The sequence below is a fragment of the Pseudophryne corroboree genome, chromosome 7 (assembly GCF_028390025.1).
Source record: "Pseudophryne corroboree isolate aPseCor3 chromosome 7, aPseCor3.hap2, whole genome shotgun sequence".
NCBI lineage: Eukaryota > Metazoa > Chordata > Amphibia > Anura > Myobatrachidae > Pseudophryne > Pseudophryne corroboree.
The window spans coordinates 199,174,334-199,196,533 of NC_086450.1; the positions used below are offsets into that span (position 1 = coordinate 199,174,334).

The 22,200-nt window shown below is 45.8% G+C and overlaps 1 protein-coding gene across 11 annotated transcripts in view; it reads left to right on the forward strand.

Moving 5' to 3' along the window:
* TNS1 (tensin 1) overlaps window positions 1–22,200 on the forward strand; it is a 937,838-nt gene that overhangs the window by 837,340 nt on the left and 78,298 nt on the right. For all 11 annotated transcript variants that reach the window (XM_063933939.1, XM_063933936.1, XM_063933946.1 and 8 more), the window contains one exon: window positions 10,960–12,684. In XM_063933939.1, coding sequence (XP_063790009.1) covers window positions 10,960–12,684 — 1,725 coding nt within the window. The remainder of the gene's footprint in view (window positions 1–10,959; window positions 12,685–22,200) is intronic.

Below are 22,200 nucleotides of genomic sequence, written 5' to 3' on the forward strand. Positions count from 1 at the left end.
AAATCGGGTTGTTATTGTTGTGAGCCGTCTGTTCAGAGGCTCCTACGTTTGTCATACTGTTAACTGGGTTCAGATCACAAGTTGTACGGTGTGATTGGTGTGGCTGGTATGAGTCTTACCCGGGATTCAAAATCCTTCCTTATTGTGTACGCTCGTCCGGGCACAGTATCCTAACTGAGGCTTGGAGGAGGGTCATAGGGGGAGGAGCCAGTGCACACCACCTGATCCTAAAGCTTTATTTTTGTGCCCTGTCTCCTGCGGAGCCGCTAATCCCCATGGTCCTGACGGAGTCCCCAGCATCCACTACGGACTACGAGAAATAGATTTATCGGTAAATAAAATCTTATTTTTTTTGATGACTCAATGTACACAAACTTTGTTTAATCCACAAAGTTATTAAAAATATTGTATTAAATGACATTCAGGCTGTGTGTATTAGGTGTATATGAAACATAAATGAATTGTGTGAATGTACACACACTTTGTTTAATGTACAAAGTTATAAAAAATATTGGCTAAAATGAACTTCAGGGTGTGTATATAAGGTGTATATGTAACATAAATGCATTCTGTGCTTAGACTTGGGTCCCATCACCATGATATCTCATTATGGTATGCAATTGTTCCAAAATACGGAAAAATCCGATATCCAAAATACCTCTGGTCCCAAGCATTTTGGATAAGGGATACTCAACCTGTACTGTGCTTTGTTTCTAAGAAATAGATAAATATGTAGCTATCCTATCACTGTGGCATATAAAAGCAGAACATGCTATTGAACAGGTCTGAGCAATACCAGGTTTTATGTATAATAGAATTTGGTTATAAAAGAAACTATTAACTGTATATACTTAATAAATGTAATTAGTGAGTTAACTGGTCCCTGTAAACGACCTGGTTGCTTACTGTTTTGTCTCCTGTTGACTGTTCAGCATTGGAAGACGTGATTTGTACAGCTGGGTGTGACCTATTTTTTGGTAACAAACAGATGAAAGACAGAATGTGAGAGAAACAAATGGGAACCTTTCTTTGGAAAAAACACACCCAAAAGGAAATAAGTCGAGTCTAAAAAAAAGGTGGTGGGGTGTGTGTGTGTGTGTGTGAAAGAGACGTACTGTAGTGTGACGAGACAGCAAGAAGAATTCATACTCTGTTAGACAGCAAGTAAGGAATGTCCAGTGCAGGGGATTGACAGAAAGTCTGTGAAAGACCATTAGTAGACAGATACAGTACCTGGGTCAGATATAAAACTGTTACTTGGGTAGGACAGGATGTGTGTGTAGGGGACCTTATTCAGCTTTGGCTGCAGTTTTGCGGTTTTTAGCAAAACTACAACTGGCTGCAATTGCATGCTGGGGGGCTGCCCAGCACAAGGCAAGGGGGCCCAGCATGCCAATACTCTGCAGCAATGCGATCGCAATGCTGATTTGTGGTAGCTCCCCTGTGTCTGCAGCCAGGCTGCGAAGGCATCTCAGTACCGTCTGGTTATTCCGGGACTCCTTTACAAAGTGTGCACAATTCACCAAAAATGCATTGCCTATATTTCTGCATAGGTGAGTACAACTGGGTGATGGCATACGGGGAGTAGCAGAAGTTCGTTCTAGACAGTTGAGGGAGATGGGCACTCTGTGGATGTTCTAAATAGTGCAGAGTGCCATCAATATTTTACTTAGTTTTACAGAGCAGTTCATATATTAAGTTTTATTTATTGGAGTAATGTGATTGAAAAGGTGTACCTCGAGAACAGAGTTCTTGAACTGTACAGGTGTACCATCTGGGTACACCTGTATGGAACTAAGGGGGAGATGTACTAAGCCTTGGAAAGTGATAAAATGAAAAGATAAAGTACCAGCCAATCAGCTCCTAACTGCCATGTTACATGCTGTGTTTGAAAAATGTAGGAATTGATTGGTTGGTAGCTTATCTCTCTCTACTTTATCATTCTCCAAGGCTTAGTCTATTTGCCCCGAAGTGGGGGTATTAAATGACCAATTTTACGTGAAAAAAGGTATTCTATTTGCCCGATGGTCATTATTGAGCTACTGTATCCAATTACAGCTCTTTTCTGGTGTGTAAAAAAACGACCCATTTTCATGTGGAAACACACAGGATCCGACATAAGTACCCAGACCCATGTGTTCTTGCGGCCTTGAAAACTGGTCATTTATCAGATGACTGCTGGTTTGCAGGGTTAATTGGACAGCCACCGGGATATCAGTTAGCCATGGCTAACTGGATACTGCCCGCTATAATCAAGAGACCGTCATAAATAGGGAATGCCTTTATTGTATATTATTCTCTGAATAATTTTGGTGCCTATTTACAACTGTTCCTACAAGCATTGTCTTTTCTTTCTGGTTTTCCATCTGTCCTTCTATCCAAGTATTTAGCTCATTTGTTTATTTCCGTTTCCTTGGGAACAATCAAACTGTATACTGTAGCTGCTTTCTGGATACAAGTAGAACCAATGCAGAGCACTGGCAGTAATATGTTGTGTCTTAGGGCACCTGTGTAGCACCTTATCATACTCCATATAATATATAAATATAATAAGTTGCTGTACAGTACATGTAACTATACAGTAAACCATATATGAAGTACCAGAAGTATGTCTTGTTTTTGCCGATCTCCTACTATCCTGGCACCAGAGACACTGCTATTGGATGAGTCATACAGCAACCACTGACAAATCCTCTCATAACTTTGAAATGTGTACATGATGGTGTTGGCACCGTGAAGTAATTTGGGAAGGATGCTTGATGCCATTAAGTTCTTCTCACCTCCACCCCTAAAGCATGGTGTGAATCAGTCAGCTCAAAGCTTCCCAGAGGGTATAAATATATCTAGGCTTCACCCCAGGGAGCAGGGTGTGGCACCATGATTCACAGTTAGACACACAACACGTTGGATGTACAATGTGACAGTCCCAGCTCTGCTGTGTCTGCTCACACAATACGTCCGTGTTCACTTGTATCAGTAAAGGTAATATTGTAACTCTGTTTTCTGTGTAACCTTTTGAAAGTTATATCAGGTTAAGTGTATGAGAGTCCATCCAGTGTCCTACATAGTCTTTTTATAGTTGTCCTCTGTAGACTAGTGATCTACACACAATGGAGACAATAAAACCAATATTTGCGAGTACACAGCCTATGACGAAGTTCCTCAGTAATGTCACGGCTTCCTTGTGAACCGATAAGCTGAACGTGGTTTCAGGTCACAAATTAGCCACCTCGTCTGTGTAGGTGACACAGTCCGGAGTAGTTCTAGTTATTGTGAGCTGAACTGCTTTATACAAATGCAGCCTACTGATTCTCTGGTTACTATTGACATCACTGAGACATGAGGTACTGATGCCTCACATATCGACATGTATGTGTGTTTGTGTGTGTGTGTGTGTGTGTGTGTGTGTGTGTGTGTGTGTGTGTATGTATATATGTATGTGTATATATATATATATATATATATATGTGTGGTAGGGCATATAGATTGCTCTACTTGATCAGGGACTGATGTGATTATGCAAATAGTCTATATAGTCCCCATATATACTTTATTTAGATGTTTTAGCACTATACAGTATTGCATCCCCTCAAGTCCAACATTCTTTACTTATAATGGGTTCTCCAAGCTCCCTTGACCATTCCTTTGGTTTTGACTTACATAGAAACATAGAATTTGACGGCAGATAAGAACCACTTGGCCCATCTAGTCTGCCCCTTTTTTTTTATCCTTTAGGTAATCTCAACCCTTTGCCTGCTATTCTCTTTTATAGCCAAGCTTCTCCACTTTAAACACAGCAATGCAACATCATACCGTACACTGCAGAGAACATATCATGTGCACGGAGCACTGTAAAACTCACTTTGCCACTCATCTCTATAATGGCTGCAGACCCTCCAGGCTGTTTAAGACCTCTGCTCTAATTCTTAGTCTGCTAAAATTAAACTTGATTTGTTCAACAAATATTCTGCATTCACTGCAGTTATTATTGTTACTTTACTGTGGTGGATGAAATTGTACTTATAACATCTATTGCATCAGCTTCACCCATGATAAACTCTGATCTACAGCATGATACATTTTATCTTATACCGTTTTCAGACCAAGCCTCTGACCCGGGATACTGCTGGGTCAACCCAGGTTGTGTGTTCCGAGATCACAACTCTGGACCAAACTGGGTAATCTTCGGTGTGAAAGCGCGGCCGGGGTCACGCTAAAAGTATGCAGAGAGCCGGATCACTAGCGCTTGGAGATTACATAATCTACAAGGGCTGGCAGGCAAAGAGACAATCCGGCAATAACCCGTGTCCAGCCTGCAGTGTAAACACAGTTTCAAGCAGCTGGACACAGCTTGAAACCATGTTCAGTAAACCAGGTTGGACCAAGGACTTTGGTCTGAAGGCAGTATTATGCAGTCTCCCAGTACATATTGGCACATACTATAATAATGTAATATATAACTAAAAATCATTGATTTTGAGTAATAAACATCAGATCTCCCAACACAAGAAAGAGGTTTAAGAAAATCAAAACACATTTGGTCCCTATGCAAAAGTGTAATTGTGTAGTCATGCTAAGGATGTTCAAGAACCTCAAAGTTATATAGATTTCTTTTGTGTGTGTCATACTTACCGTCCACAATCATGTTTTAATATGTGACGTCTGAAAAAAGCAGAACAGATGCGTCCATATTTCTCTAACGTCCTAGTGGATGCTGGGAACTCCGTAAGGACCATGGGGAATAGCGGGCTCCGAAGGAGGCTGGGCACTCTAGAAAGATTTATGACTACCTGGTGTGCACTGGCTCCTCCCACTATGACCCTCCTCCAAGCCTCAGTTAGATTTCGTGCCCGGCCGAGGTTGGATGCACACTAGGGGCTCTCCTGAGCCCTTAGAAAGAAAGTATAGTTTTAGGTTTTTTATTTTCAGTGAGACCTGCTGGCAACAGGCTCACTGCAGCGAGGGACTAAGGGGAGAAGAAGCGAACTCGCCTGCTTGCAGCCGGATTGGGCTTCTTAGGCTACTGGACACCATTAGCTCCAGAGGGATCGACCGCAGGCCCAGTCCTTGGTGTTCGGTCCCGGAGCCGCGCCGCCGTCCCCCTTACAGAGCCAGAAGCAAGAAGAGGTCTGGAAAAACGGCGGCAGAAGACATCAGTCTTCACCAAGGTAGCGCACAGCACTGCAGCTGTGCGCCATTGCTCCTCATGCACACTTCACACTCCGGTCACTGAGGGTGCAGGGCGCTTGGGGGGGGGGGGGCGCCCTGAGCAGCAATAAAAACACCTTGGCTGGCAAAAATACCACAATATATAGCCCCAGAGGCTATATATGTGGTAAATACCCCTGCCAGAATCCAGAAAAAAGCGGGAGAATAGGCCGCGGAAAAGGGGCGGAGCTATCTCCCTCAGACACACTGGCGCCATTTCTCCTTCACAGATCCGCTGGAAGGAAGCTCCCTGGCTCTCCCCTGCAGTCTACACTACAGAACAGGGTAAAAACAGAGAGGGGGGGCACTAAATTTGGGCGCAATATATATATATATAATATAAAAAGCAGCTATAGGGGACATAACTCAGTTAGTCCCTGCATTATATAGCGCTCTGGTGTGTGCTGGCATACTCTCACTCTGTCCCCCCAAAGGGCTTTTTGTGGGTCCTGTCCTCATTCGGAGCATTCCTTGTGTGTGTGCGGTGTGTCGGTACGGCTGTGTCGACATGTTTGATGAGGATAATGATGTGGAGGCGGAGCAGATGCCTTTAGAAGGGATGTCACCCCCTGCGGGGCAGACACCTGAGTGGATGGGCTTATGGAAAGTAATGAGTGCACGTATAGACTCCTTATATAAGAAAATCGACGACATGCCAAATGTGGGACAGCCGACTTCTCAGCTCGTGCCTGCCCAGGCGTCGCATGGGTCGTCAGGGGCTCTAAAACGCCCGCTACCTCAAGCAGACCCAGATGTCGACACTGATACTGACACCAGTGTCGACGACGATGAGTCAAACCTGATGCCCACTAAGGCCATTCACTGCATGATTGAGGCAATGAAAGAGGTGTTACACATTTCTGATATAACTACAGGTACCACTAAAAAGGGTATTATGTTTGGAGAGAAAAAACTACCCGTAGTTTTTCCCCCATCAGATGAATTAAATGAAGTGTGTGAAGAAGCGTGGGCTTTCCCTGATAAAAAATTGGTAATTCCTAAGAAAGTACTAATGGCGTTCCCTTTCCCGCCAGAGGATAGGTCACGTTGGGAAACACCCCCTAGAGTGGATAAAGCGCTCACACGTTTGTCTAAAAAGGTGGCACTACCGTCTCCGGATACGGCCGCCCTCAAGGAACCTGCTGATAGAAAGCAGGAGGCGATCCTGAAGTCTGTATATACACACACAGGCATTATACTTAGGCCAGCTATTGCGTCAGCTTGGATGTGCAGTGCTGCCGCTGCGTGGTCAGATAAACTGTCAGAAAATATTGACACATTAGACAGAGACACGATCCTGTTAACCATAGACCATATAAAAGACTCAGTCTTATATATGAGAGATGCACAGAGGGAAATCTGCCGACTGGCATCTAAAGTAAGTGCATTGTCCATTTCTGCTAGGAGAGGCTTATGGACTCGCCAGTGGACAGGAGATGCAGATTCAAAAAAGCACATGGAAGTGTTACCATATAAGGGTGAGGAATTATTTGGGGATGGTCTCTCGGACCTAGTTTCCACAGCAACGGCTGGGAAGTCAGCATTTTTACCCCATGTCCCCTCACAGCCTAAGAAGGCGCCGTTTTATCAGGTTCAGTCCTTTCGGACCCAGAAAAACAGGCGTGGAAAAGGCGGGTCTTTTCTGTCCAGAGGCAGAGGTAGGGGAAAAAGGCTGCAACAAACAGCAGGTTCCCAGGAGCAAAAGTCCTCCCCCGCTTCTTCTTCCAAGTCCGCCGCATGATGGTGGGGCTCCACAGGCGGAGCCAGGTACGGTGGGGGGTCGCCTCAAAAATTTCAGCGATCAGTGGGTTCGCTCACAGGTGGATCCCTGGATCCTGCAAATAGTATCTCAGGGGTACAAGCTGGAATTCGAGGCGTACCCACCCCACCGGTTCCTAAAATCTGCCTTGCCGATTGCTCCCTCAGACAGGGAGGCGGTGCTAGCGGCAATTCACAAGCTGTATTCCCAGCAGGTGATAATCAAGGTACCCCTACTTCAACAAGGCCAGGGTTATTATTCCACACTATTTGTGGTACCGAAACCGGACGGTTCGGTGAGACCCATTCTAAATTTGAAATCCTTGAACACATACATAAAGAAATTCAAGTTCAAGATGGAATCGCTCAGGGCGGTTATTGCAAGCCTGGACGAGGGGGATTACATGGTATCCCTGGACATCAAGGATGCTTACTTGCATGTCCCCATTTACCATCCTCCCCAGGAGTACCTCAGATTTGTGGTACAGGATTGCCATTACCAATTCCAGACGCTGCCGTCTGGACTGTCCACGGCACCGAGGGTATTTACCAAGGTTATGGCGGAAATGATGATACTCCTTCGAAGAAAGGGAGTTTTAATTATCCCGTACTTGGACGATCTCCTAATAAAAGCGAGGTCCAAGGAACAGTTGTTGGTGGGAGTAGCACTATCTCAGGAAGTGCTGCACCAGCACGGCTGGATTCTGAATATCCCAAAGTCACAGCTGGTTCCGACGACACGGCTACTGTTCCTGGGTATGATTCTGGATACAGTCCAGAGAAAAGTGTTTCTCCCGGAGGAGAAAGCCAGGGAGTTGTCATCTCTAGTCAGAGACCTCCTGAAACCAAAACAGGTATCAGTGCATCGCTGCACGCGGGTCCTGGGAAAGATGGTGGCTTCTTACGAAGCAATTCCCTTCGGCAGGTTCCATGCCAGAATCTTTCAGTGGGACCTGTTGGACCAGTGGTCCGGATCGCATCTTCAGATGCATCGATTAATAACCCTGTCTCCAAGAACCAGGGTGTCTCTACTGTGGTGGCTGCAGAGTGCCCATCTTCTAGAGGGCCGCAGGTTCGGCATACAGGACTGGGTCCTGGTGACCACGGATGCCAGCCTTCGAGGCTGGGGGGCAGTCACACAGGGAAGAAACTTCCAAGGACTATGGTCGAGTCAGGAGACTTCCCTTCACATAAATATTCTGGAACTAAGGGCCATCTACAATGCCCTAAGTCAAGCAAAATCCCTGCTCCTACACCAGCCGGTGCTGATCCAGTCAGACAACATCACGGCAGTCGCCCATGTAAATCGACAGGGCGGCACAAGAAGCAGGATGGCGATGGCAGAAGCCACAAGAATTCTCCGATGGGCGGAGAATCATGTACTAGCACTGTCAGCAGTGTTCATTCCGGGAGTGGACAACTGGGAAGCAGACTTCCTCAGCAGACACGACCTCTACCCGGGAGAGTGGGGACTTCATCCAGAAGTCTTCCAGATGCTGGTAAACCGTTGGGAAAAACCACAGGTGGACATGATGGCGTCCCGCCTCAACAAAAAGTTAAAAAGATATTGCGCCAGGTCAAGGGATCCTCAGGCGATAGCTGTGGACGCTCTAGTGACACCGTGGGTGTACCAGTCGGTTTATGTGTTCCCTCCTCTGCCTCTCATACCAAAGGTATTGAGAATAATAAGAAAGCGAGGAGTAAACACAATTCTCGTGGTTCCGGATTGGCCAAGGCGAGCGTGGTACCCGGAACTTCAAGAGATGCTCTGAGGACCCGTGGCCTCTGCCGCTCAGACAGGACCCGCTGCAGCAGGGGCCCTGTCTGTTCCAAGACTTACCGCGGCTGCGTTTGACGGCATGGCGGTTGAACACCGGATCCTGAAGGAAAAGGGTATTCCGGAAGAAGTCATTCCTACGCTTATTAAGGCCAGGAAAGATGTTACGGCAACGCATTATCACCGTATATGGCGAAAATATGTTGCATGGTGCGAGGCCAATAAGGCCCCAACAGAGGAATTTCGACTAGGTCGATTTCTGCATTTCCTGCAAGCAGGAGTGGATATGGGCCTAAAACTAGGCTCCATTAAAGTACAGATCTCGGCTCTGTCGATTTTCTTTCAAAAAGAACTAGCTTCAGTACCTGAAGTTCAGACTTTTGTAAAAGGAGTGCTGCATATTCAGCCCCCGTTTGTGCCTCCAGTGGCACCTTGGGATCTCAACGTGATGTTGAGTTTCTTACAATCACATTGGTTTGAGCCACTTAAAACCGTGGATCTGAAATATCTCACGTGGAAAGTGGTCATGTTATTAGCCTTGGCTTCAGCCAGGCGAGTGTCAGAATTGGCGGCTTTATCATGTAAAAGCCCTTATCTGATTTTCCATATGGATAGGGCAGAGTTGAGGACTCGTCCCCAATTTCTCCCTAAGGTGGTGTCAGCGTTTCACCTGAACCAGCCTATTGTGGTGCCGGCGGCTACTAGTGAATTGGAGGACTCCAAGTTGCTAGACGTTGTCAGGGCCCTGAAAATATATGTTTCCAGGACGGCTGAAGTCAGAAAATCTGACTCGCTGTTTATCCTGTATGCACCCAACAAGCTGGGTGCTCCTGCTTCTAAGCAGTCTATTGCTCGCTGGATTTGTAGTACAATTCAGTTTGCACATTCTGTGGCAGGCATACCACAGCCAAAATCTGTAAAGGCCCATTCCACAAGGAAGGTGGGCTCATCTTGGGCGGCTGCCCGAGGGGTCTCGGCTTTACAACTTTGCCGAGCAGCTACTTGGTCAGGGGCAAATACGTTTGCAAAATTCTATAAATTTGATACCCTGGCTGAGGAGGACCTGGAGTTCTCTCATTCGGTGCTACAGTCATCCGCACTCTCCCGCCCGTTTGGGAGCTTTGGTATAATCCCCATGGTCCTTACGGAGTTCCCAGCATCCACTAGGACGTTAGAGAAAATAAGAATTTACTCACCGATAATTCTATTTCTCGTAGTCCGTAGTGGATGCTGGGCGCCCATCCCAAGTGCGGATTGTCTGCAATACTTGTAAATAGTTATTGTTAACTAAAGGGTTATTGTTGAGCCATCTGTTGAGAGGCTCAGTTGTTTTCATACTGTCAAACTGGATATAGTATCACGAGTTGTACGGTGTGATTGGTGTGGCTGGTAAGAGTCTTACCCGGGATTCTAAATCCTTCCTTATTATGTCTGCTCGTCCGGGCACGGTGTCCTAACTGAGGCTTGGAGGAGGGTCATAGTGGGAGGAGCCAGTGCACACCAGGTAGTCCTAAATCTTTCTAGAGTGCCCAGCCTCCTTCGGAGCCCGCTATTCCCCATGGTCCTTACGGAGTTCCCAGCATCCACTACGGACTACGAGAAATAGAATTATCGGTGAGTAAATTCTTATTTTTTCACAGATCAGTGTTTGGAACCTGCATATTAACTTTGTGTAAATATGTAACAGAGGTTTACATTCCCAGTGAGGTGTTCGTACCAGAGACAAAAACTGGAACCAGTGGGAGATCTCAGCAGATCATAGCCCATCTCTGTGACTCATAGTTCTGTTTGTGAAGACGGCTGATAATTGGTTTCCATATGTTTGTATACTGTGTTCCAAATGCCATTACCCAATGCATTAAAACAAGCTGTTGTTGATGTCTCAAGCTAATCTTGATAGGCTAAAGTGCTTAGATTGAAAACAGGTTCCTGTGGGATTGAAGTGATGGCGTTTAAATTAACAATTCTATTAGATGTATGACCTGATATTTGTTTTGATGCTTTTTATTGCCTTTGTTCTGCAGTAGGAATTGTTATCAGAGCTAAAGTGGTGTTATAGTGGTTTTATTGAAGAGATATTTTGGCTCTGCTGTGGACCGTTGGGTATTCTAAGAGCTTTTGAATTATCAGAGCAACAGAAATGTCAATATTAATGTGTCACATTGATATCATCTATCAAAAAAATGGTAATAATGTTTCTTCTCTTATTCTTATAGAAGTTGGACATACGCAGGGTCCTTTGGATGGAAGTTTGTATGCCAAAGTGAAGAAGAAAGACTCAACAAATGGAAGTACTAGCACAGTAAATGCCAGTGGCATCCCCCTGTCTGCCACCCCCAATCATATTGAACATACCTTGTCGGTAAGCAGCGACTCGGGCAATTCAACCGCCTCGACAAAAACCGACAAAACAGATGAGCACGTGGTCAATGCAGCCTCTAACCAAGGGCTGACACCCGAGGAGAAACAGGAGCTTGAACGGCTTCTCAGTGGCTTTGGTTTAGACACTGACGCACAGATGCACAATTTAAATTCAGGCACATCTGCAGCAGGAGCAATGCTGCATGTGGTCCCGGCACAGGTTCATGTCAATGGGAACAGCATGTCCCCTCCAGCTGAACGAGAGACTGACATTCTGGATGATGACCTGCCAAACCATGATGGTCACAGTGTAGGGAGTTTGGGCACACTGTCGTCTTTTGACGGTACCCCTAATGTAAGTGAGACTGGTTACCATGAGTCTCCTCATATCAACATGTCCTTAACCAATGGGCCATCTTCCATGAATGGCATAGATAAGCTGCATAAACATGGCTTTCTTGGTAAGGAGACTATGATTAATGGTGTGTTCCCATATAACAACCAAAACACCTTAAAAAACACAAGTATGCCTCACTCTCAAGAGATTAGTAATCAACTGAGGCCTTCAGTATCAGCCCAGGATAATCTGTCCACTTATCAAGTGAACCAACCAGCAATATCAAATTGGGGACAACCTCAACCAGAAACATTAACACATAAGCACTTATACTATTATGACCCAAATGGGATGTACCGCTCTCAGTCCTTCACAACTGCGGAACCGGGAAAGTATGAATCCAGTTCACCGTTGCCTCAAGCACCAGCCAGAAGTGTGAGCAGCAGGGAGGCTGTACAGAGGGGTCTTAATTCATGGCAACAGGGTGGAAGTCGACCACCTTCCCGTCAGCAGAATGGGACACCAGAGAATCAAAGTATGACCCCAACCCCAACTTCACAACCAAGCACTTTTCAAACTGTTTCTCAAAGCCACAGTATTCCTGAGTTCCCCATGATGGCCTCACAGAAGGAGATCGAACAGTCTATTGAAGCACTTAACATGCTAATGTTGGACCTTGATCCTTCATTCTCACAGATGCACAAGTCGCAGAGTGTACCAGTTGCTCCAAAAGATGAAAGAACTATGCCACTAGCAGGTTCATTTTCTGCCCAGCCAGCCTTAGGAATGTTCAGCCAGCCATCTCCACAGGTGGTACCTGAAAGACAAAGCAGTGCATATGTCATGACGTCACCTTGCATCCTGCCGGCAGCTCCTGTTAGCCAGCATCATACACCTATTGAGCAAGGTCCCAGAGTGTATATGTCTTCAGGATACGAACCAGTGCGGCTGACCGAGACAAACAGACCTTTGAATGAGTACAGAGAGCCGTATTCATCTGGAACCTATTCTCAATATGGTTATCCAAACCAGCAGGCTCCTTCGGCCTTGGTGAGGAGTTACAGCTATGGGACAAGCAGTAGCGCTTCTCCATCTTCTATCCCACCATTGTCTGCTTTTATACAAAGTAGTCCACAGCAACCTGCTGTAACGTCCCCTGTAGTCACAGCTCAGCTTACCACCAGAGAGGCCCCGGAGGATGAGCACTATAATCTGGAAGGCCTTGTTGCTCACAGAATTGCAGGTAAATAACAATGGTTTGTACTTGTCTTGAACAGTGCTTTAATTCTGTTTTATCTACTGCACACATGTACCAGGTCTCACTTATTTAATATTGTTTCTCCAGTGATATTGTTTTTGTTGTGTGCAGGACCTTTTCCTAGGCTGTAGCGCACTTAGTATAGGTCACCATCTATCTATACATTTAGTCAACAGCTAGGTCTTTCTATAGAGTACAGCAAAACAATGACTCCTACGGACTTACAAATATTTATTAACGTCAGTTTTCAGGTTTAGTGGCTGTGGATGCAGCCATTATTTGAGCTGCACAAATAGTCATAAGAATTCACCAGGAATAAGTGAATCACTTAGGAACAAGGAGCAAAGTATCAGTGAAATCACAGACCCACAAAGCGATGTGTGAGCAGATCCGCTTTAACCTATTCATGGAACAGAACTGTACAGGCTGAATTTTGAGCTGTCATAAAGCGCCAATGTTTCTGTCACGGTGCCGGGAAAATTTAACAAATAATGATGGGTCTCGCCTATTAGATCACTCCTGCACAGCAGTTAATATTATTTATTTATTTCAATCTATAAAGAGCTGACATGTTACACCTGCTGTAGAAGTTATAAACTAAGAAAGAAACAGAAGTAACACAAACCATTATGTGTGTGTGTGTGTGTGTGTGTGTGTGTGTGTATATATATATGTATATATATATATATATAGTCCTCCAAATCAGTCGGCACTCAATTAAAGCAGCAACGTCCCCTGGTGCCTGAATCCTATAGCACATAATATTCCAACATCGATACAAACGGCACTCTCAGGGTTCTATATATGCAAAAACGCTGGTCCATTTATTTGTGACGTTTCGGAGCATATATAGAACCCTGAGAGTGCCGTTTGTACCGATGTTGGAATACTATATATATATATATATATATATATATATATATATATATATATACACATATATATACACAGGTTGAGTGTCCCATATCCAAATGTGAATGTAGACACACTTTGTTTAATGCAAAAAGTTATAAAAAATATTGGCTAAAATTACCTTTAGGCTATGTGTATAAGGTGTATATGTAACATAAATGCATTCTGTGCTTAGACTTGGGTCCCATCACCATGATATCTCATTATGGTATGCAATTATTCCAAAATATGGAAAAATCCCATATCCAAAATACCTCTGGTCCCAAGCATTTTGGATAAGGGATACTCAACCTGTATATATACATTTTTGCTAAAATATTACCCAAACCAAGTATAATTTGTCCTGAAAGAGGCTGCAGCACTCATGCGAAGTAAAATGATCACACATGTCCTCACAACACCCTCTACATAGTCACTGTGCGGTAACTGGCATCATTTGTCATTTAAACATTGTTATGGTTACTGAATGCCCAGGCTAAATATTTGCATGGCCGGTATACAGAACGTGGTCATTGCAGACCATGTTTGGAATTCACTGACCACAAACAGCGTGTGGCCAAGCTCACATTCCAGTCAGCCTCTTACTAGACCCGCTCCCTGGCGTGATACATGGATGTGTTGCGAAAGCTTCTGGTGGTGTCACACAAACATCTATACAGGCTTGTAGAGCCACTAACCCAAAGAACAGAGTTTGAGCAAACATTGTATTATTCATATTCCCTACACAGTGCTCTCTGCAGCCTTTTTCTGTAGGAGTTAAAGCAGGAAGTCTGGTGTGCTTCGCATGAAATCCCTCCCCCACTACATCATGTATTATTTCATATATATTTTTAAGCACAAGATGATGATAAAAGATAGGAAGGCAGCAAGAGGCATCAGTATTTAGGAGGTATGAACGATCACGTATATTAAAAAGGGATCAGTGTCTCTCCCTAAGTGCAGTGGAAATACTGAAGTGTTTACACGAAATATGTCCTACATAATCTCTGCCACTCCTCTGCATCAGATTGCCATGTTAGAAGGGAAGAGTTTCTCTGAGCAGGTATACTTGGCAGAACATCTGATGCTGCAGCCTCAGGTTTTTATCATCTGCATCAGGTCCAATAACATTCCCCTAACTATGTGGGAGGAGCTTCAGCTGTGATAGAGTGGTGAGGTGAAACTTGCTATACATCTGTCACTGCCTTTTTTAGGTTCTGAAAGACCCAGTGTCTGGAAAACTGAAAAATATGTAATTAGGGAAACTGTCTCTTGATTGTAAAAGTAAATTTCTCTGACGTCCTAGTGGATGCTGGGACTCCGTAAGGACCATGGGGAATAGCGGCTCCGCAGGAGACAGGGCACAAAATAAAAACTTAAGGATCAGGTGGTGTGCACTGGCTCCTCCCCCTATGACCCTCCTCCAAGCCTCAGTTAGATTTTTGTGCCCGGCCGAGAAGGGTGCAATCTAGGTGGCTCTCCTGAGCTGCTTAGAATAAAAGTTTAGTTTAGGATTTTTTATTTTCAGTGAGTCCTGCTGGCAACAGGCTCACTGCATCGTGGGACTAAGGGGAGAAGAAACGGACTCACCTGAGTGCAGAGTGGATCGGGTTTCTTAGGCTACTGGACATTAGCTCCAGAGGGACGATCACAGGTTCAGCCTGGATGGGTCACCGGAGCCGCGCCGCCGTCCCCCTTACAGAGCCAGAAGAGACGAAGAGGTCCGGTGAAATCGGCGACAGAAGACGATCCTGTCTTCAGACTAAGGTAGCGCACAGCACCGCAGCTGTGCGCCATTGCTCTCAGCACACTTCACACTCCGGTCACTGAGGGTGCAGGGCGCTGGGGGGGGAGCGCCCTGAGACGCAATATTACAGTATATACCTTAGGTGGCTAAAAAGAATACATCACATATAGCTCCTGGGCTATATGGATGTATTTTACCCCTGCCATTTTACACAGAAAAAGCGGGAGATAAGGACGTCGTGAAGGGGCGGAGCCTATCTCCTCAGCACACAAGCGCCATTTTCCCTCACAGCTCCGCTGGAAGGACGGCTCCCTGACTCTCCCCTGCAGTCCTGCTTCAGAATCAGGGTAAAAAAGAGAAGGGGGGGCACGTTTGGCAGCAAATAAATATATTAACAGCAGCTATAAGGGAGTAACACTTATATAAGGTTATCCCTGTATATATATATATAGCGCTGGGTGTGTGCTGGCAGACTCTCCCTCTGTCTCTCCAAAGGGCTAAGTGGGGTCCTGTCCTCTATCAGAGCATTCCCGGTGTGTGTGCTGTGTGTCGGTACGCGTGTGTCGACATGTATGAGGAGGAAAATGAGGTGGAAGCGGAGCAGTTGCCTGTGTTAGTGATGTCACCCCCTAGGGAGTCGACACCTGACTGGATGATTGTATTTAAACAATTAAGTGTTAATGTCAGCAATTTGCAAAAAACTGTTGACGACATGAGACAGCCGGCAAATCAATTAGTGCCTGTCCAGGCGTCTCAGACACCGTCAGGGGCCCTAAAACGCCCGTTACCTCAGTGGGTCGACACAGACCCAGACACAGATACTGAGTCTAGTGTCGACGGTGACGAGACAAACGTGATGTCCAGCAGGGCCACACGTTACATGATCACAGCAATGAAAGAGGCATTGAACCTTTCTGACACTACAAGTACCACAAAGAAGGGTATTATGTGGGGGGTGAAAAAACTACCAATAGTTTTTCCTGAGTCAGATGAAATAAATGAGGTGTGTGATAAAGCGTGGGTTTTCCCCGATAAAAAACAGCTAATTTCTAATAAATTATTAGCACTATATCCTTTCCCGCCAGAGGTTAGGACGCGCTGGGAAACACCCCCTAGGGTAGATAAGGCGCTCACACGTTTATCTAAACAAGTAGCGTTACCGTCCCCTGATACGGCCACCCTCAAAGAACCGGCTGATAGAAGACTGGAAAATATCCTAAAGAGTATATACACACATACTGGTGTTATACTGCGACCAGCAATCGCCTCAGCCTGGATGTGTAGTGCTGGAGTCGCATGGTCGGATTCCCTGACTGAGAATATTGATACCCTGGATAGGGACAGTATTTTGTTAACTATAGAGCATTTAAAGGATGCATTGCTATATATGCGTGATGCACAGAGGGATATTTGCACCCTGGCATCAAGAGTCAGTGCTATGTCCATCTCTGCCAGAAGAGCGTTATGGACGCGACAGTGGTCAGGGGATGCAGATTCCAAACGGCACATGGAAGTATTGCCGTATAAAGGGGAGGAGTTATTTGGGGCTGGTCTATCGGACCTGGTGGCCACGGCAACGGCTGGAAAATCCACCTTTTTACCCCAGGTCACTTCACATCAACAGAAAAAGACACCGTCTTTTCAAACTCAGTCCTTTCGTTCCCATAAATACAAGCGAGCAAAAGGCCACTCTTTTCTGCCCCGGGGCAGAGGAAGGGGAAAAAGACTGCACCATGCAGCCGCTTCCCAGGAGCAGAAGCCCTCCTCTGCTTCTGCCAAGTCTTCAGCATGACGCTGGGGCTTTACAAGCAGACTCAGATATGGTGGGGGCCCGTCTCAAGAATTTCAACGCGCAGTGGGCTCACTCGCAAGTGGATCCCTGGATTCTACAGGTAGTATCACAGGGGTACAAACTGGAATTCGAGGCGTTTCCCCCTCATCGGTTCCTGAAGTCTGCTTTACCAAAGTCTCCCTCCGACAGGGAGGCAGTTTTGGAAGCCATTCACAAGCTGTATTCCCAGCAGGTGATAATCAAGGTACCCCTCTTACAACAGGGAAAGGGGTATTATTCCACGCTGTTTGTGGTACCGAAGCCGGACGGCTCGGTGAGACCAATCTTAAATCTGAAATCTTTGAACACTTACATAAAAAGGTTCAAATTCAAGATGGAGTCACTCAGAGCAGTGATAGCGAACCTGGAAGAAGGGGACTATATGGTGTCTCTGGACATCAAAGATGCTTATCTCCACGTCCCAATATACCCTTCTCACCAAGGGTACCTCAGGTTTGTAGTACAAAACTGTCATTATCAGTTTCAGACGCTGCCGTTTGGATTGTCCACGGCACCTCGGGTCTTTACCAAGGTAATGGCCGAAATGATGATTCTTCTACGAAGAAAAGGCATCTTAATTATCCCTTACTTGGACGATCTCCTGATAAGGGCAAGAACCAGGGAACAGTTAGAAGTCGGAGTGGCACTATCTCAGGTAGTGTTACGTCAGCACGGGTGGATTCTAAATATTCCAAAATCGCAGCTGATTCCAACGACACGTCTACTGTTCCTAGGAATGATTCTGGACACAGTCCAGAAGAAGGTGTTTCTCCCGGAGGAGAAGGCCAGGGAGTTATCCGAGCTAGTCAGGAACCTCCTAAAAAACCAGGACAGGTCTCAGTACATCAGTGCACGAGGGTCCTGGGAAAAATGGTGGCTTCTTACGAAGCGATTCCATTCGGAAGATTCCATGCAAGAACGTTTCAGTGGGATCTACTGGACATATGGTCCGGATCGCATCTTCAGATGCATCAGCGGATAACCCTGTCGCCAAGGACAAGGGTGTCTCTCCTGTGGTGGCTGCAGAGTGCTCATCTTCTAGAGGGCCGCAGATTTGGCATTCAGGATTGGATCCTGGTAACCACGGATGCCAGCCTGAGAGGCTGGGGAGCAGTCACACAGGGAAGAAATTTCCAGGGCTTGTGGTCAAGCATGGAAACATCTCTTCATATAAACATTCTGGAACTAAGGGCCATTTACAATGCCTTAAGTCAAGCAAAACCTCTGCTTCAGGGTCAGGCGGTGTTGATCCAATCGGACAACATCACGTCAGTCGCCCACGTAAACAGACAGGGCGGCACGAGAAGCAGGAGGGCAATGACAGAAGCTGCAAGGATTCTTCGCTGGGCGGAAAATCATGTGATAGCACTGTCAGCAGTGTTCATTCCGGGAGTGGACAACTGGGAAGCAGACTTCCTCAGCAGACACGACCTTCACCCGGGAGAGTGGGGACTTCACCCGGAAGTCTTCCACCTGATTGTAAACCGTTGGGAAAAACCAAAGGTGGACATGATGGCGTCACGTCTAAACAAAAAACTGGACAGATATTGCGCCAGGTCAAGGGACCCTCAGGCAATAGCAGTGGACGCTCTGGTAACGCCGTGGGTGTACCAGTCAGTGTATGTGTTCCCTCCTCTGCCTCTCATACCAAAAGTATTGAGAATCATAAGAAGGAGAGGAGTAAGAACTATACTCGTGGTTCCGGATTGGCCAAGAAGGACTTGGTACCCGGAACTTCAAGAGATGCTCACGGACGAACCGTGGCCTCTACCTCTAAGAAAGGACCTGCTACTGCAGGGGCCTTGTCTGTTCCCAGACTTACCGCGGCTGCGTTTGACGGCATGGCGGTTGAACGCCGGATCCTAAAGGAAAAGGGCATTCCAGAAGAAGTCATCCCTACTCTGGTCAAAGCCAGGAAGGAAGTAACCGCAAAACATTATCACCGCATTTGGCGTAAATATGTTGCGTGGTGTGAGGCCAAGAAGGCCCCTACAGAGGAATTTCAACTGGGTCGTTTCCTGCATTTCCTGCAAACAGGACTGTCTATGGGCCTAAAATTAGGGTCCATTAAGGTTCAAATTTCGGCCTTGTCGATTTTCTTCCAGAAAGAACTGGCTTCAGTACCTGAAGTTCAGACATTTGTGAAAGGGGTGCTGCACATACAGCCTCCTTTTGTGCCTCCAGTGGCACCTTGGGATCTCAATGTTGTATTGAGTTTTCTAAAATCACATTGGTTTGAACCACTTTCCACTGTGGACTTAAAATATCTCACGTGGAAGGTGTCGATGCTGTTAGCCTTGGCTTCAGCCAGGCGGGTGTCAGAATTGGCGGCTTTATCATATAAAAGCCCTTACTTAATTTTTCATTCTGACAGGGCGGAATTGAGGACTCGTCCTCAATTTCTACCTAAGGTGGTTTCTGCATTTCACATGAACCAACCTATTGTGGTGCCTGCGGCTACTAGGGACTTGGAGGACTCCAAGTTGCTAGACGTTGTCAGGGCCCTGAAAATATATGTTTCCAGGACGGCTGGAGTCAGGAAAACTGACTCGCTGTTTATCCTGTATGCACCCAACAAGCTGGGTGCTCCTGCTTCAAAGCAGACGATTGCTCGTTGGATTTGTAGTACAATTCAGCTTGCACATTCCGTGGCAGGATTGCCACAGCCAAAATCAGTAAAAGCCCATTCCACAAGGAAAGTGGGCTCATCTTGGGCGGCTGCCCGAGGGGTCTCGGCTTTACAACTTTGCCGAGCAGCTACTTGGTCAGGGGCAAACACGTTTGCTAAATTCTACAAATTTGATACCCTGGCTGAGGAGGACCTGGAGTTCTCTCATTCGGTGCTGCAGAGTCATCCGCACTCTCCCGCCCGTTTGGGAGCTTTGGTATAATCCCCATGGTCCTTACGGAGTCCCAGCATCCACTAGGACGTCAGAGAAAATAAGATTTTACTTACCGATAAATCTATTTCTCGTAGTCCGTAGTGGATGCTGGGCGCCCATCCCTAGTGCGGATTGTCTGCAATACTTGTATATAGTTATTGTTACAAAAATTCGGGTTATTATTGTTTGAGCCATCTTTTCAGAGGCTCCTTTGCATTTATCATACTGTTAACTGGGTTCAGATCACGAGTTGTACGGTGTGATTGGTGTGGCTGGTATGAGTCTTACCCGGGATTCAAGATCCTTCCTTATTATGTACGCTCGTCCGGGCACAGTATCCTAACTGAGGCTTGGAGGAGGGTCATAGGGGGAGGAGCCAGTGCACACCACCTGATCCTTAAGTTTTTATTTTGTGCCCTGTCTCCTGCGGAGCCGCTATTCCCCATGGTCCTTACGGAGTCCCAGCATCCACTACGGACTACGAGAAATAGATTTATCGGTAAGTAAAATCTTATTATTTTATCAAAAATGTTTCCTATGTTATTTGTCACTCAAATGTTGGATACTCCCATATATGAAGAAATCTAGATCCTGATGCAGAGAGAGTACTACACTAGTAGCAAGCATATATCTTGTGTACAATCATGCATATGTGGAAAACACTGGGTACATGCTGACATACGTGATTCTGGCACTTATGTCAGCCTGCATTTGGAGAAGTGGAAAGAAAGGGCGTGCTAATATAGGCCAGCTACAGAGAGGGCTTGTTGGAACACATACAAAATGAGACACATTCATATACACATGAGATAGCAGCATTGTTTGTGGATGGTCAGGAGCAACTAGTGGATCATGATGATGGACGCCAGCACTACTAGCAAACCACTTGTCATTATTATTATTCTTTATTAATATGGCGCCTTGAGGGATCTGCAGCGCCCATTTACAGAGTACATAAACGAATAGTCAAAACAAGAAAACAGTGACTTCCAGTTGAAGACAATATAGGACAAGTACAGGGTAAATAAACATAGCTACAGCAGCAGACGGTACTGACATAAGTATCGGTGGCAGAAAACCGCGGGATTTGGTGCAGTCGAAAATTATTAAAGTAAGGGAAGGATAAGCACATGAGGGAAGAGAGCCTTACTTGTGAGAGCTTACATTCTAAAGGGGAGGGCAGACAGACAGGGGTGACACATGGGGGTAGACAGAGAGTGTTTGCTAATGCTCCACTGACACTGGTTGGTGCTATCTTCGTTGTTTAATTTTAAGTACGTGTTTATTGCTTTATATTTTCTAACACATGCAATGGAGAGTAGTTTCTGATGTATTCAAAAAGGTTTCAGTGATGCCTGTTAGATAATACGCATTCTGCAAACAAGGCAAATGGCTAAAAACATGGGTGGAAGTGTATGTGGCACATGCCTAGTATAAACCAGTGGGCATAATCAGTGGTTTCCTCCCACACATATCTTGTGGTAGTTGTGGCAGGTTGTGTATGCATGACCGCCGGTCACCATACTGACGCCGGGCCGGTGCGGAGGGGTGGTGGTGAGCGTAACGAAGCCCCTTGTGGGCTCGGTGGTGAGCTGTGCTAGCCACAGGTTATATTCCCACTCTATGGGTGTCGTGGACAGTCCGACTGTCGGGACTGTAAAGGGGCAGGACTCAGAAGTCAGTATTGCGACCGACGGTCTCCTGACCGCCAGTCACGTAACTGCCTCCCATTGTGTCTTAGCATATGTAATTGCAGATTTTGTTTTGTGAAGCAAATTGCACCTACATCATGTTGGGTACAAATTTTCTACCACCTCTACATTAGTCCCTTAACCAGTAAATATTTCTATATACTACAGATACAACAGAGACATCTGCAGGCCAGAGAATGGCCCTGCACTTAAAAATACTACTACTACTAATAATAATAATAAGGAGAAGAAAAAGTTGTACTGTGGAAGAGCATCACAACTGTTAGAAAATATCACATTATGAACAACACAGTTTGGTTGTTCTCTATGCCATTTACAATCCACTCTGCATCTACAAACCAGGCATATCCTGTAAATCAGAATAGACAAGAAGTCTTACTGAATGTTGACGTGAGAGACAAGAATATAGCGATGACTTGTATGGAATGTAAAAGGTCA